The sequence below is a fragment of the Cygnus atratus genome, chromosome 1 (genome assembly GCF_013377495.2).
Source record: "Cygnus atratus isolate AKBS03 ecotype Queensland, Australia chromosome 1, CAtr_DNAZoo_HiC_assembly, whole genome shotgun sequence".
Taxonomy (NCBI): Eukaryota; Metazoa; Chordata; class Aves; order Anseriformes; family Anatidae; genus Cygnus; species Cygnus atratus.
Genome location: NC_066362.1, coordinates 185,706,769 through 185,723,021, shown reverse-complemented (window position 1 = coordinate 185,723,021; position 16,253 = coordinate 185,706,769). Strand labels below are relative to the sequence as shown.

Sequence of the window (16,253 nt, the reverse complement as noted above, 5' to 3'; positions counted from 1 at the left end):
TTTTTTCTTGTGAGATGAACAGTGGCACTGCAGTGTATTTTTGGAAGCATGAGTTGATCTGAATTAAATGAAGATCTGAGTCAGTTTGACGCTGGCCGCCTTAAGCAGTCTGTCTCTCCAACTGGGTCAGTGCACATCATCACTGTGGCATTAGCTAATCCATTTTGAAGCCTTGGAACTTTTAAGTAAAGAAAGTTGTCGTTTGTCCTTCCTTATTCTCTGGGAAAGTCCAAAAGAGTTCCCTGTTCCCAGCTCTCTCAGAAAATACTGGTCACCAGTGCTAGTGGTTCTTCTGGGAGGAGTGCAGCAGTGTGCTTGTGCTTGCTGCTGCCATTTCACCATCCCTACCAGTTACACCAGTGCTAAGGGAGAGTCCGAGCATTCCCCAGGGTGCAGTCCTGGTTCAGTTTGAATTAGCAAAAGGCTTGTGATGAATTTCTGATTTCGCTCTGCTTGTGTTTGTGTGGCTCCATTCCACTCTGCCAAGTTAATAAAACCTTGTTGAAACTGCAGCAGGGAAGGAGCTTTGCTGTACAGTTTTCACACTAAATAGAACTTCCCCAAACTGGTGGCTGTACTTGCCAAAGTCAATACTACGTGCTTGAGAAAGGATTGCACAGCTGGGGCTTAAGGTTTGATTACTTGTCTACACATACCACACTGGAGGCTACACAGTTAAAAGTGACAAAATAGACCAGATTCTTGGGAGGGTGTGATTAAAAATACAAACATTGCAAGGAGGAGAAGGAGGAGAGGAAAGGCAAACAGCCGGCAGAAATAGCTGCAGTGCATATTTTAAGGCTTCAGGAAGAATGCACAGTCTTTAGAGTCTGAAGAGGACCTTCCTTTCTGAGATCAGTGTTTTGTGAATCAGTACATTTACTGGACAGGCAGGGTGGGTCCTCATTTTTTGACTAAAAGTGTCTGGTTTGAGCTTAGGAAAATCCAGGAGATGTTTTATGTCTTCTGTCCTAGGGCTCTGCCTTAGGACAGGTTGTAACACCCTTGGGATGTTACTGAACTCTGATTCTTTTAAGTACTCAACTATTATATTAATCATAATGCTAATCTCATAAGAAAGTCTTCTGTGAGAAGACTTTAATTATCTTCTGCCATATGTGTTTTGGGCATGAAGATTACAAAAACAAAAATTTATGTACATTTGCCATTTGCTTAAGAAACTAGATCTAGCCTATCTGTGAGCAATTTATGTTCTGTTTTACAGAAACAGAAGTGGAGTTTTAAGGTGTACTTAGACTTTGAGCTGTGGCTAGTGTTAGAATTGTATAGTCTTTAAGATAAAGTTATCTTATTTTTGATTAAATTTTAGAATTGTGATTGGATGTATCGACATCAGAACTGAAACTAAAAAGTCTTGCTGAAGCAAAGTCCGTTTCAAAGTAATAGGTACACTTTAGCTTAATTTTTTTAGTGTTGAGTACCAAATGAAAAGTTGTCAAAGAGAGCAAGTTCCAGTGTTTGAACTTTTACTTTCTCTCTTTCCTCCTTTTACTTTCCAGTTCACAGGGTGTAACCACCAATAGACCCAGGCATTGCCTGTAATTTAACACACTTCAGTAGGGTGTTTGAGACATCACCCAATAAATGTCATGACTGCAGATTTTGAGGAGTAATAGACATTTGAGTATTCACAAGTCCTAACAATCTGTGTGGGTCCTGTTGTTATTGTCATGAAGTGTAGATATTTCTGTGCTATCATTTCTCAGCTAACTAACAGAAATTAGCCCTGTCAGGCTGTAAAATCATGCCCCATCTTTGGATTTATTATACAGCTGTAAGTAGGCATTTGGTTGTTTTTAGTACATCCATAAAACATATCTGTAACAGCTTTAGGGAAACATTCATTTTAAATTATACTAGTTAACAATGTGGTTTCTTTGGCTAATGTTTGCACAAAATGGAGAAGTTAGAGCTATAAGTTTGTAGTAGCTCTTTCAAATTACTTTCATATTTTGTAGACATGCAAATAATACGGTATCATCATCCATTTCCTGTTTAGGCTTTGTACCCTTTGGTAACATGCCTGCTTTGTGTCAGTCAGAAGCAGTTCTTTTTAAACAGATGGCATATTTTCCTCAACAACTGCCTATCCAATCTCAAGGTTAGTACTTCTAACGATCATATTAAAACTTCATTAATATTCATTGCATTGATCTGTTGCAAATCCATTTTTAGGTAAATGTGCTGGAATATTGCCATTATCTGATCAGTACATAATTTTATCCGCTGACAGTACAAATTACTTGACTGTACTATTCTGTTGATAACAAAAAAGTATTCTTCTGCCCAGTTTGGATTTCTGCTGTTTTTCTTGCTCAGATGAAACCTGAGTCAAACACCTGTGAAACAGGCAATTCTATTGCTGAAAGTTAGTAGCTTGAGTGACTTACCAAAACTGGCCCAATATTAATTTGCTGTTTTTCACACAGGCATTCTCAAAACTATTGCTTGCACAATAACTAATGTCCCATTCTGCAATTAAAGTAAATCCATATGAAAGGGTGGTTCCAACCCTACCTGAGAAAGCCAATATAAGAAGAGCAGTGAAGTGATTAGCTCAAATGAAGGGCCTCTGACCTGCCACTTGCTGAACTAGTGGTTAGGAGGCCTCTGCAGAACAAGTAGAACTTGCAACAACTGTCTCAGGTCAGAGGCAAAGTGTGGAAGGAATCTCAGTTAACCAAAGGATGAAATGGAAAACTGCATATGACCAAAGAGACCCAGAGCAATCTTGTACTAGTTCAAAAGTTTTCAAAAATAAATAGCAATCCAGACAAATAATCCAATTAAATCTAATTCATCCCAGATGCCACATTAAATAGGCCACCCTCAGCATACACAGATTTTTGTCTTTTCACTTTTGAATATGTACAGTACATTTATTTATCTGCTATGTTCTTCATACCAGGTCTCCATCATGGGACAACATCTTTTGAGTTGACAGAATCAACTGAAGACAAGGTTTTCTTTTCAGAGTCAAACTGAGTTGTTTTTCAAACAGATTATTTTAAATTGTAACATGTATCTAACTCAGACTAACTTGACATTTAGCTTTTTTTGACAACTTCAGTAACACCAGGAGAGGTAGGTCAGATGCATAGGCATCCTGCAGCTACAGGATTGGGGGTACTGGGCAGCTCTGAGGCTGTGTCTTTTTGTAATGTCACTACAAAAGCTCTGAATCTTGACATCCACTAAGTTCAGAACCTCCTCTCTACTTTGTGCCTGAACTTTATTTCTTCTAGAATAAGGACCCCAAAATGGCTCGAGTTGCACTGGAATCTCTGTACAGACTACTATGGGTTTACATGATCAGAATTAAATGTGAAAGCAATACAGCTACCCAAAGGTAAGGTGCTGTATTTCGCATGTTCATCAATCCTTGTAGAGCAGATGTTGATAGTGAAGAGGTGTTACAGTTCTCCTGAACATCTTTGAATTGAACATATTCCTGTTGTTAAAACAAAAAACAGACACTCAAAACTATACAATAAAATATTCCCTTTTGTGCCACTGTCAGTTATTCTTCCACCTGTTGAAATTACTATAGAAGTGATTCTGTTCTGGAAAAGCTAAAAACCATTCTTTGCCATGTTAAAATTATAAATATTTTGGAGTGACGTGTCACTGATAGTTTTATTGTTGCTTGTATTGTAGTACTGAAATAAAATAATTACATCAAATTTTTAGCAAAGGATCAGAACAAATTACCCCATTACCTTTTCATTTCAAAGAAATTTTCTTGACTTTCTAAATGGGGTTGGATTTACAATTTACATTTCATAATAAATGAAGGTCTGCAAGCACCAGAAGTGTCTAATGTTGTTGTTTTTTTTTCCCTTCTTTTACAGTCGACTTATTACTATTGTCACAACACTTTTCCCCAAAGGGTCCCGTGGTGTTGTGCCGAGAGATATGCCTCTAAATATCTTTGTGAAGATAATACAGTTTATTGCACAGGTATGAGAGATCAATGCATAAATGTTTCCAATCAATTAATAACTTGTTTTCCTAGTAACGAATATTTAAATCAATTTCTATTTTCTGAATTTTTGTAACACCTTCATCAGTATCTTTCATCTAGATAATGATAAAATTATGGCTTGAACTAGCGTGGTCTTCTTTGGACCAACAATTTTTTATTATCTTTGTACCACTGAAAATCATAGAATCATATAACGGTTTGAGTTGGAAACAACCTTAATGATCATCTAATTCCAACCCCCCCGCCATGGGCAGAGACACCTTCCACTAGACCAGGCTGCCCAAAGTCCCATCCCAGGGATGGGGTACCCAGAAAGTACCCAGGGATGGGGTATTCACAGCTGCTCTGGGCAGCCTGTTCAAGTGCCTCACCACCCTCTGAGTAAAGAATTTCTTCCTAATGTCTAATCTAAATCAAGCCTGTCTGTAGTTTAAAACCATTACCCCTTGACGTAGCACTACACTCCTTGACAGAGTCCCTGCCCAGCTTTCCTGTAGGCCTCTTTTAGGTACTGGAAGGCCACTATAAGGTCTCCCTGGCACCTGCTCCTCTCCAGGCTGAACAACCCCAACTCCCTCATCCTGTCTTCATAGGAGAGGTGCTCCAGCCGTCCGATGATTTTTGTGGCCCTCCTCTGGACTCACTCTAACAGGTCCATGCCCTTCTTGTGCTGGCGGCCCCAGAGCTGAATGCAGGGCTCCAGGTGGGGTCTCACAATAATGGAGTTGAGGGGAAGAGTAACCTCCCTCGACATGCTGGCCACACTTCTTTTGATGCAGCCTAGGATACAGGTGGCTTTCTGGGCTGCAAGTGCATATTGACAGCTCATACTGAGCTTCTTGTCAACCAACATCCCCAGGTCTTTCTCCTCAGGGCTGTTCTTAATCCATTCTCTACTCATCCTGTAGTTATGCTTGGGATTGCCCAGCCCAGATGCATTTTACGTATAAAATGCATAAAAATATTTTAACTTCATCTCAGGTGTATTTTTAATCATTTTTAGAAATTGCCAGCTAGTCAGAAAATGCGTTAATTGAGAGCCTCTGACTTGATGAAGTTTGAAATAATAGGCTGTATTTTGTACTGATACTGAATTAGTCCTACTATATATCACAGAGAAGTTGCACTAAGACTTTACTGTTTTTAAGACAGTAAATCAGAGGAAAACCACGTTCAGCATGTAGATGACGCATGTAGTTTTCATCAGTTCAAACAGGAATTACTAAAATACAATAACCTGCAGTTTCATCTCATTTATTACTTAAACTCAGAAAACATTCCCATTGAGCAAAGCAGTTAAGCACATACTTAAAGTTTCTGAATAGGAATGAATACAACAGATGCTTAAGAACTTCCCTGAACTATGCCATCTGTGAATAAGCTTCTTTTATGTAAAATACTATGTCAGTGCCATAATTACTGCAGTTTAAATGAAATAATTAAAAGCCTTATTTCCAAAATGGATCATTTTCTATTTAAATGCCATAAATTAAGCAGGCAGAATTTTGGAATTTGTCAACATACAGCAGTGATGAAAGCTTAGATCTGATGTGTTCTGCATAGTTCTTAAAATCTGTTTTTCCATTCATTTAAATAAATCCTCATTAAACTGGTTTTTAACATTCTGTTGCCCTAAAGAAAATAAGTAGCAGAAGTGAGAAGTTAAATGATTTGTAGTATTTTTTCTATTTTAGGAACGTTTAGATTTTGCTATGAAAGAAATTATCTTTGACTTCCTTTGTGTTGGAAAACCAGCAAAAGCTTTCAGTCTCAACCCTGAGGTATGGCGTCCACCTTCATTTTTTTCAGTTTGTGTATATTATATTGCGGTACATTTGCTTTCTGGTTACATTCTAAGCATGCTTTTGCGCTTGTCCAGTTTTCGGGCAGAACCTTTAACTTGATTTATTAGTAAAATGCATCTGTGGACTTTTGTCTGTGAAATGTCACGTTGTTTATTCCTGTCTTGTGTTTCCTTGGTGAAGATTACCAAATGTGAAGTAGTGCAAATGCGTAAAACAAAAAGGAAGAGAGCAATAAAACTACTGATACTACCTCCTTATCACTGTGCTGTTGATATATGTAATGTGTTCCAACTATTTTAATATAAATTTTCTGTAATGATTTCCATGTTTTTCAAAACAGTTTTACTGAAAAAGAGTACGTGATGCAAGAAGAATTGAAGATTCTGACCATATAAAGCTCCACTGTTAGCATCATGAGTCAGCTTCCTAGAGCTTTCCCTAGATAAAACAATCAGACATTTGAAAAATTTTAAAAAGAGTTGATAAATAATGAATAAATATTTTGAAATTAATTTATTTGCTTATAATTTTTAAAGTTAAAAATAAACACTTATATAAAGCTTATAGGAAATGGATGTAATCCTTAGCCTCTTTATGTATCAATATTTGAAATTTTTACTGTTTCTCAGCAACAATCTAAGTCCAAATACAATGAAATAATAGGGCTAATTTTTGTTCTATGTAGACTTTAGTGTTTTAAGAACTTACCTGTAATCAATGTAAATGTACGTCTAGAAGACTGTCATTAGTATCATCTCTCAGTTTTTGGAATACATTCTTGGGAAATCAAAAATACTCTCTCTACATATTCTATATTTATTCTATAATATTTACTGAATGTGATTAAAATATGATTATTTGATTATAATACTTATTCGTCTTCTGAACTTTACAGAGAATGAATATTGGCCTGAGAGCTTTCTTGGTAATTGCTGATAGCTTGCAGCAAAAAGATGGTGAACCTCCGATGCCAGTGACTGGAGCTGTCCTTCCCTCTGGAAACACTCTCAGAGTAAAGAAAACGTATTTGAGCAAAACTCTTACAGAGGAGGAAGCTAAAATGATAGGTCAGTAAGAGAATGAAACTTGCATTAGACTGAATGTAAAAAAGTCTTTAGTACACGAGCAGGATAATTTGATATTGTTAAGTATTCAGTTGATTTCCTTATTGTAAACATTTATGGTGTGTTCTAATGAAAGATGTGGTTTAGTTTGACAAGTACTTTTTTATTTTTTTATGACTCAAAATTATTTTCAGGACAAGTCATTAGATACCTAAGTGGTAGCAACCCTGTTTTCTTTAGGGTTAAGGACACAGGTGGGTAAGAATTAGCTTCTTATAGTGCTGGATATCTGTGTTTATTCATGGATATCCATCTTATTTGAAACAGCGCCTGTGTTCTGAAAACATACCAGCTTTGAAAACCAGCAAATATTCTTTTTGTATCCCTATTTTAGTTTCTGTGTGTATTGCACACCAAAGGAAATTTTCAAAATGACAGAAACTTTTAAATGTGAAAGAAAGCAGAAGTGAACCGCTTAAGTTGAAAGAATCAAAAAAAAAAAAAAAGCTTCCTTTTTAGTTGATGTAGAGAGAATCCCATGCTGAAAGAAGACAGCATGTGTATCATGTGCTGAAGGTGCCTGGTTTTGCTGGCAGAAGAGGAAATAGGAAAAAAGGAAAGTATAGAAACATAAGACCCATGCTGTTGAAATGTACAACAGACATAGTATTTAGTGGTGGTGTTAATTCCATTCGTTTTAGTTACTCCTCATTACAGTAGGGACTGCATTTGATAATAAATATTTACCCTCTTGATTTCTTATATTTCACTAGTGAATTCTTTATTATTTTATCATACAGTATTCTCATTTCCAGGTGCATCATATAAGATTAAGCTAAGTAGCTCCTATATTTTCTTTTGCCTTCTACTCTGCCATTGAATTTTTAATCATCACAGGTTTGAAAAATGATGTCATTTTGGAGTTCTAAGCTTATGTTGTCTTTATTAAATAGGAGAAGAATTGACTAGAGAATAGATGAATAAAAATATATTGTTTGGTGTTAATATCTAAAATTTCATTAAGACAATTAAAGTTTTAGCCTTTGATGAATATGGAAGAAGAGATAATTCAGGTTTTATTTCTGAAGTATTTGATTTTCATCAGCTGTGTTAAATCTGTATGTCTAATATTGTATTTTACATAAAATGTTATGACATTAGTTTCCATACCAAATAAATTTTAGGAGAGCTCATTCAGATTCTTTTTTCTCTTTGCCTGTAGCTTTTAAACCTTGATGGTAGATCAGAGCTTTTACTTCTGTCATGAAAAGTCACCAAATATATTATGTAGCTTTGCAAACTGTGTAGCTTCATTTGACTATGTGTGGACATATTTTGACTAGATATTTTTCATTTTTTCCTCTGGGAAATACATATTTGTATTACTTGGACTATTTTTATGTACAATAGCATTGTTTCTGGAGAGGGTGACATATTCCATCTCTGAATCAGGATAGTGGAGTATGCTATATCATAAGTAAAACATTGGTCTTAATTCATGCAGTCCAGCTTGAGTGAGCAGCTTTCTTTTTCAAAATATACATACCTACAACTATTGCAAATTATATAAAACGCATATTATTGCAGGTATGTCATTATATTATTCTCAAGTAAGAAAAGCTGTGGACAACATACTCAGACATCTTGACAAGGAAGTGGGGCGGTGCATGATGCTAACCAACATACAGATGCTTAACAAAGAACCTGAAGACATGATCACGTGAGTGTTAAAGAACAGTAAATCCCATAAAATATTGAGAAGTAATTTTAGAACTTTTGATCTATTTCTGTCTATCTTGAGTTACGAGAGAAATAGCAAGAAACAGGAGCAGTTAACTTATATAGTATGTACACTGAAAAACTGTTTATGACAAGCTGAGAGTACTTCTCTGTATCTTGCAGTGTTTGGAATTGAACTAACTCTCTCAATATGGCCAAAATCTATGTGTGAATGCTATGAATGTTTAGATGGTAGAATTTTAAAGTCTGTGGTGGAAAGCCTAGCAATCTATGCTCAGAACAGTTTCAGGGTATCTTTGCATCACTGAAGTTCAAAATAAATGCAATAAATTCAGTAAATCCCTGTTAATAATGAATGATCTTTCAAAATTACCATTGCTATTCATGCCTGTAATCAAAATTAAATCTTTATTAAAACCCAAGTCATTTTGTGATAACAGTCTTGAATTTAAGAAGTATTCCACTGGAACAGAATCAAACCAGTGTATGTCTCAACCAGTGTTCAACAGCAGTATTTTGCACTCTCATCCAAAATGAATAATACGGGAAGTTTCCAGGAGAGGGTTCTAATGAGGTAGATTTTTAGTATGATGAATGACTGGCCAAATTCAACTATCAATTTACAGCTGATATAATCTCTATGTTTTAATGCCTTTCCTTTGCCCTTGCTTGTTGCACCATCTAGATGAGATTGTAAACTCTTTGTCTTTAGCTTGTCTCAATTTATTTATATTAAATACTGACATTACTATTTCATAGTAATATTTCGTATTTTTCTTAAAATACTACCTGGTATATCGCTTAGTATTCACAGCAAGTTTTCATATTAATTTTGGGGATCCAGGCTGTTGGCAGAGGAGGGAAAGTGAATTTTGAAAATCACATTTCCAGAAGATAATTGCATAGTAAAACCTTGAGCACTTAGACGAGAAGTGCTTAATCGTAGCTGTAAATGTCTTCTCTATGGTTTCTTGGCATCACCAAAGTGCTGTTTATTTTTAGAATCAGTGGATAATTAGACTTGTGAGTTTTAAATTTCAGGAAGTCTTTTGGTTTGGTAGTTAACCTTTGTCAGAGACAGAAAGACTGTAGCGTTGGAAGATTTGGATGTGTTACTGTATTTTTGTGTTGTAACCAGCACAGTTTTATATCCAGATGATCTGTAACTTAATTAATATATAAAGGAGAAAGGAGAAACACATTAGAACGCATTTTTACCATGGAAAAAAATAATATCTGAGATACTTTGATATGAGTCTTAATCTCAAATCATGTCATGAATAACATCATTAGGTGCTACTGTCAACTTCTAAAATAGCCCTTTTAAAAACTGCATTGTGCATAATAACTAGAAAAGGCAATATATATTTTTTTATGTAACTGTTCTTTTTTTATTCACAGAACTTTGTGCTTCATTGGCATTACCTATTTATTTTGAGTTCTTATGGGCTTTAATAAATGTACAACATATGTGGGCTTTTAATACATATGCAACACTACATTTATCTATATTTTATAGTTATGGCTTTTGTCATATTTATGTATAGTTAATGGTATTGTATAAACTGAATATCATAGTGATATTTTTTAATAACAAAATAAGGATCAGTGGGATGTACCTAAGCAGTGAATAGTCATAACATTTTAAAGTGTACAGATTCTGCAATTTTCTTTGGCAGTGTTAGACATAGTTCTGTGTTTAATGACTGATCCATTTATGGTTGATGTAGTAAATGCCACCGTGAAGAGTCTTACTAAAATCCTAAGGAGTGTTCTTTGCACCCTCCACTGGGATATGAATCTCAATACTGGTTATAACTAGTTTCAAGTATGTAGTCAGAATAAGACATCAATTTTCTAACATACCAACCTGTTCTTACCAGTACTTCAAAGATTTGTGCTAACAATACCTAGCTAAAATGTCATACTGCTGGTATGGAAACGCAGGCTTCCAGCTGAGGACAGCTGCTGGTCTTCATCCAGAGCTTGTCCTGTTGAATCCCGAGCCAGCCAGAGATGCCTGCAGAGCCGTGTGAGCCCCCCTTTGCCAGACACTTTGCGTGCTGTGCCATGTAGCTCAGATAAGATGGGAACTTGAGCCTCAGACTTGGATCTTCTCCTGCTGCTCTTCTGTGCAGCTGATAAGCCACAGAACACCCACAGATTTTATATTTATAAATAATTACTCACTTGCCTTCATAACAGTTTCCTCTCAGACTATTATTTTACATGCCTCCATTTTAATTGCACAAACTGTTTACAACCTCTGGGGACTGATAATAAGGAAACTCTGCAAAGTTAACTTTCCACTTCAAGTCAGCAAGGAAGACTCATTTGTTTTCATGCAGATAACGTTACTGATAGCACTTTGTTTTTTACAACTATAAATATATATTTTGCAGTAGTGATTAATGCAACTCATATTTGTGTTAGTGGTAGTAGTTCACTGTTATAGTGAACTATAATAAACTATAATTGTTTATAACTTTGTTAATGTTAGTTTATAACCAAACTGTCAGATGAGATGTAGTACTTTACACTTTTTCAGCTTAGTTGCTGACACCTTTCAAGTTCTATCAGTTAGGGTACAAGATGTAGGTATAATCATATATAGATAATTCGTTGAGAAGATTGTTTTCCCTCATCGTGCAATATAAGTTAATAGATTAAAGTAATATCATCATACCATTTAATTAATATAATACATATTCAAGCTAGTAGGTATATAGGAATGTTAAGAGAAAGAATGGTATCCAAATGAGACTACAAAACTGTCTTTAATCTTTGAATTAAGTAAGTTTAGTGTCAGTTTATGCCTTTTCTGTACACATTATTTCAGTGAATAACCAGTGATACTCTATAAATCTTATTTTAGACTTGTAAGATGATATTGCACTCAGGCTTCCTCTGGTATCAAACACAAAAGTTAGCTATCCAAATGCAATGTTCTCTGTTAGCTGGAGAAGCAGAGCGATGTAGTATGCAGGGCATTGGACTGGTGTGCAGGAAAACCAAATTCATATTTTCTCACTGAATTTCAGTGTGGGATTAAGTAGTTTACAGTGCTTCTTGATGTTTCCCTTTTTCCCCCATTCTTTTCTAGTTTGATTGTAAGCGTATAAAAGCAAGAACAGTCTTTCTCTGCATGTGTGTAGTAGGTTCTTTAAAGGGGACCTTGCCCTTTTGATTCTTCCAAAGCATATTACAGGCTAATTAAAAATACTATAGGAAAGACTGTACAATTTGAAATGCTGTTAATGCTTTGGTTATTTCCTTTTTATACTAGATAGCCAAGTAACCTAGGAGAGGGACTTTTTATCAGGAAGAGTATAGATAGGACAAGGAGTAATCTAAACTAAAAGAGGGTAGATTTAGATTAGACATTCAGAATAAATTCTTCACTCAGAGAGTGGTAAGGCACTGGCACAGGTTGCCCAGAGAAGCTGTGGATGCCCCATCCCTGGAGGTGTTCAAGGTCAGGCTGGATGGGGCTTTGGGCAACCTGGTCTGGTGGGAGGTGTCCCTGCCCATGGCAGGGGGTTGGAACTGGGTGGGTTTTAAGGTCCCTTCCAACCCAAACCACTCTGTGATTCTATATTGATCAGTGAGATAACAAATGAGCAAAGAATTATTCTGGAGTCTGTCACAAGGACTTCTTTAATCTTTATTCTTAGAAAAAAAAATAGGAAACAAGTCAGGACTGCATTTGTCGTGAAAATAGCTAGCAGCTGAAACTTGTACTACTTTTAGAAAACTTAAGGAGTCCCAACCTAGTTTTTGGTTCATACTGAACTTTAAATTCAGCCACTTTCTCGGGCTGTTCAGGAGCAGTTAAGCCATTCCAGAGATTATAGCAGCCTTGGGGCTACTGAAACATGTTTTAGCCAATAATGATTGCTACAGTGCTGCTATCTCTGCCAGGGATCAACAGAAACTCTCTGGCCATATCTATCTCTAAATTACACTTCTTTCTCATTGTATTAATGGATGCTGCAGGATTTCCACAGGTACATGCTCTGTTGAGGGCAACTGTTGGATATTCTGTTATGTGGGCCTCTTATGTATTTGCTGTTTACTTTATGCAGTTGATGACCTATAGCTTCGTTGTGATGGGGAACATCCCAGCTTTTTCTTCATTACTTTATCTGAAGCTTGCATTATGCAAAGGCTGATCTTGATGGAGGAGGCTTCCTATGTTATAACTCCATCTTGATATATCTGCCAGAGAGAAGCAACTGAGTCAGTAATAATGGACTTTTCAAGTACTGTGCAAATACTATGTATAAATATGCATGAAAAATGTCAAAATAAAAATAATTTATTCAAAATCAGTTTCCTTCTTAGCTTGTTGTTAATGATTAGCTCTCTGTCTTGATGTTCTTCTGAGGCCTCTGGCACTCCATATTGTCCATCCCTTCTCTGAAGTAGGTGGATTCTTTAATACAGCTACTTGTTAAGCTTAGTCAAAATTCTGTTTTAAACTTCCAGCGGTGAGAGAAAACCAAAAATCGATCTGTTCAGAACATGTGTTGCTGCTATTCCTCGATTGCTTCCTGATGGAATGTCAAAACTTGAGTTGATCGACTTGCTGGCAAGGTAAGCTGTTCAAACATTAAACAACTGCTCGGGGGAACAGAATGAAAAACTGAGACACAGAGTGTGTAGTGTTTTCTCAGACAAAGCCCTATAGATATAAAAAGCAATCTGTTATTAATGGATAAGACACAGAAGTTTTAGCATCTTTTTACAGGCATTGTGTTTATATCATTGACCCCTAATTTTGTAAGGGAGTAGATACATCATCTACAAGTCTTTTTCATCAGTATGTAGGTTAGAAGATATTCACTATTCTGTATGATACTCACTACTTACTACTTCTTTTAACCATTGCAGCATGCTAATTAACAGAAGAGAGAGAACACCTTTTTGGTGTTGTGGAAAAACATGGAGATACACATTTAGTTTTGATTTATGATTCCCAGATGTCTGTTTGGTAGAACACAAATGCTATATGTTATGTTTCCAAATACTTCTTTTTTTAATAATGATTTTAATTAAAATTATTTTTATAAGACAGAAAATAAATAAAATATACATTTTAATTTCTTATCTTCCCTGTTTGGGGTGCATTGAATTTATCTAGATATACTATAGACCACTGAAGAAAGTGGTCTAGAACACACATGGCTGCTAAAACAGTTATGTTTCAGGACATCAGATCAGTGACTTAGTGCCAAATAATTACATTAAGAGGTACTGGTCAGTACAGAAAGGTCTGTTACATTTCAGTTCTGGTATCCAAGTCAAAGATTCCAGCATGTGCTTATCTTGTAAGTAGATTATGGTGATAAATCAAGCCACAAGGTCCTAGCAACATTTTGTCGTCAGGTAACTGTGGCAAAGCTGTCTTTTCCACTCTGTTCTTGCTTTTGAAATGTCTGTGAGGAATGGCAGATGTGGGAGTCAGAGGACTGTATGCAAAAGCAGTTTTTTCTGCTTTATGAACTGCCAATTCCCAGTGATGTGCTGAAGGAATGAAACAATTAATTCTGCTAGCAGTAGAGAGCACAGACAGCCAAACAAGCCAAAACTGCAGCCAAGGGTAGGTGTGCTGTGCTCCATGGCAGACCTGATTTCGTTCTGTTTACATCCTATGCTATAAATCATTTGTGGATTGTTTTAAGTCATTACATTATCAAATTATACAGATACCGCAGTAGATAGTTACAAGAGTCTGGCATTAGGAAAATGAAAAAGGACGTTTCCCTTTAATACAATATTTTAACTAGCTTTTCTATCATTAGTAATGGCCTTAACTAAGCTGGTAGAAAGCATATATCCATTCTGATCTTTGACCAAAGAGGACTGTTCAGATCAGACATTGAAAATAACGTCACTAGAATTAAAGTATGGAGACCAATATGGATTTCTTCATAAATTAATAGCCACTGCATTTATCTTCGTTCAAACCTCAGACTTTATGCAGTAAAGACCAGTAGTTACTCTTTAGCAACAATCAGCACTGTAAACATTTTCTGGGCGATTACCAAGCAGTAGGTCTGCTCAGTAATCTGACTCCTTGACTCTGAGTAGAAGTGAGATTCCAAGAGAAGCTGAGGACAGCATCTCTAGGGCAAGTTTGGATGCAATTATATGCCCAGGCATTCCCCAACAAGGGGACCTTTGTTCTCATCTCCTCCATCTCCTCATGCTAAAACATCTTTAGAGTCACTGATACTGTTTTAAATCAGATTTTCAAGTAGGAGCAAGGGAAACAGCTTAGGTAAAAGTAAGTGGATGCATTATAGGTTGGAAAACCTTTTATCAGAAAGCAGTTAACAGACAATTCACAGTTCAGGCAATGTATAGCGTGATGTTGAAATAACTGGGTAGGGTCTTAGTATTGCAAAATATGATCTTTGGGTTGTAGTAGATCACAAACTGAGCACACAAAAAAAGTGATGTTACTATGCAAAAGGAAACCTTATTCACTTTTATAAATAGAAATATCTAAAAGATTTTTGAAAAAGTTCTGTTCTAATCAGTATCAAGGATGCCTGATTTGGAGAACTGTGTCCAGGCTGGAGCACTGCAGTGAAAGAAGCATCTGGCCAGAGAAAGAAAGAAAATGAGTGGTTTAAAAAGTATCACCCACAAAGAAAGATTGAAAGAATTAGGTCTGTTTAATCTAAGATAGTGTGGACACAAAACAGTCTGCAAAAATATAGCTTCAGAGAAGGAAGAAATAAACTGTTTAAGGAAGTAACACCTGTCCTAATCTTAATGTAAGTCTCCAGACCACCTCAGCACCAGAGCTGCTTCTGCATTCTCTATACCCATGCTTTTTTGGGTCTGGATTGACTACTTTTCCCAGTTATGGAAAAAGTAGTTCTAGGAGATGTAAGTCTTTGCTGTTCTGGAGACATTCCATAAATCTTAGTACAATATTATTTCTTTTCTTGGTCTGAGGTGATTAGATTTTGAGACTAAAATCAATACAAGGATAAAAAATTTTGTAAAGGTGAAGTATCAACCTCTCCCTTTCAACTCTCTTTTTGAAAAGAACCTGAGAAACTGTTCTTCAAGGGATTTGTGCAGGGCTGTGTTGTTTGGATGGAAGGCGGTTAAATATTTTCTTCTCACTAAAGATAAAATAACATCTTTGGGTTAATGGGTTCTTTTGTTCACAGTTTGGTTTTAATTTTTCATCCTCACAACAGATGTGTCTTTTGGCAGTTTCCAGAAGGAATCTGTAACTCAGCAGCTAGACTTTCTTCCAGGACAGCTGTATTCAAATCATAGACAATAAAGCAGATGTCAAGTATATGCTGTACATTTTGCCCCTTTACTGCCCACTGAAACAGTTAATTACAAAAGCTAGGTTTTAATTTTAACAGACTCAAGTGCTAGGAAACAAACATTTACTTACTTCCTCAAGCTGCCTGTCATATAGTAGTACATAGATGTATTCTCATGCTCAATTTGAATTTCATCTCATTAGATAATGCCCAGTGCCATTGCACAGTAACGGGTTTAGAGATGTATGTCTTTTGTATCCTCTTTTCCATTATTTGTGTCATTGTGGAAGTCATTTCATGGATGGCTTAATCATAGTCTCAGGGGTCATGCTTGTTTTTC

At 36.1% G+C, this 16,253-nt stretch overlaps 1 protein-coding gene across 2 annotated transcripts in view; it reads left to right on the top strand.

Annotated features, from left to right (window-relative positions):
- The window catches only part of FRY (FRY microtubule binding protein), a 164,922-nt gene that overhangs the window by 61,085 nt on the left and 87,584 nt on the right, over positions 1–16,253 (top strand). For both annotated transcript variants that reach the window (XM_035542616.2, XM_050715879.1), the window contains exons 11-17: positions 2,021–2,122; positions 3,267–3,370; positions 3,873–3,981; positions 5,701–5,787; positions 6,707–6,878; positions 8,463–8,595; positions 13,104–13,211. In XM_035542616.2, coding sequence (XP_035398509.1) covers positions 2,021–2,122; positions 3,267–3,370; positions 3,873–3,981; positions 5,701–5,787; positions 6,707–6,878; positions 8,463–8,595; positions 13,104–13,211 — 815 coding nt within the window. The remainder of the gene's footprint in view (positions 1–2,020; positions 2,123–3,266; positions 3,371–3,872; positions 3,982–5,700; positions 5,788–6,706; positions 6,879–8,462; positions 8,596–13,103; positions 13,212–16,253) is intronic.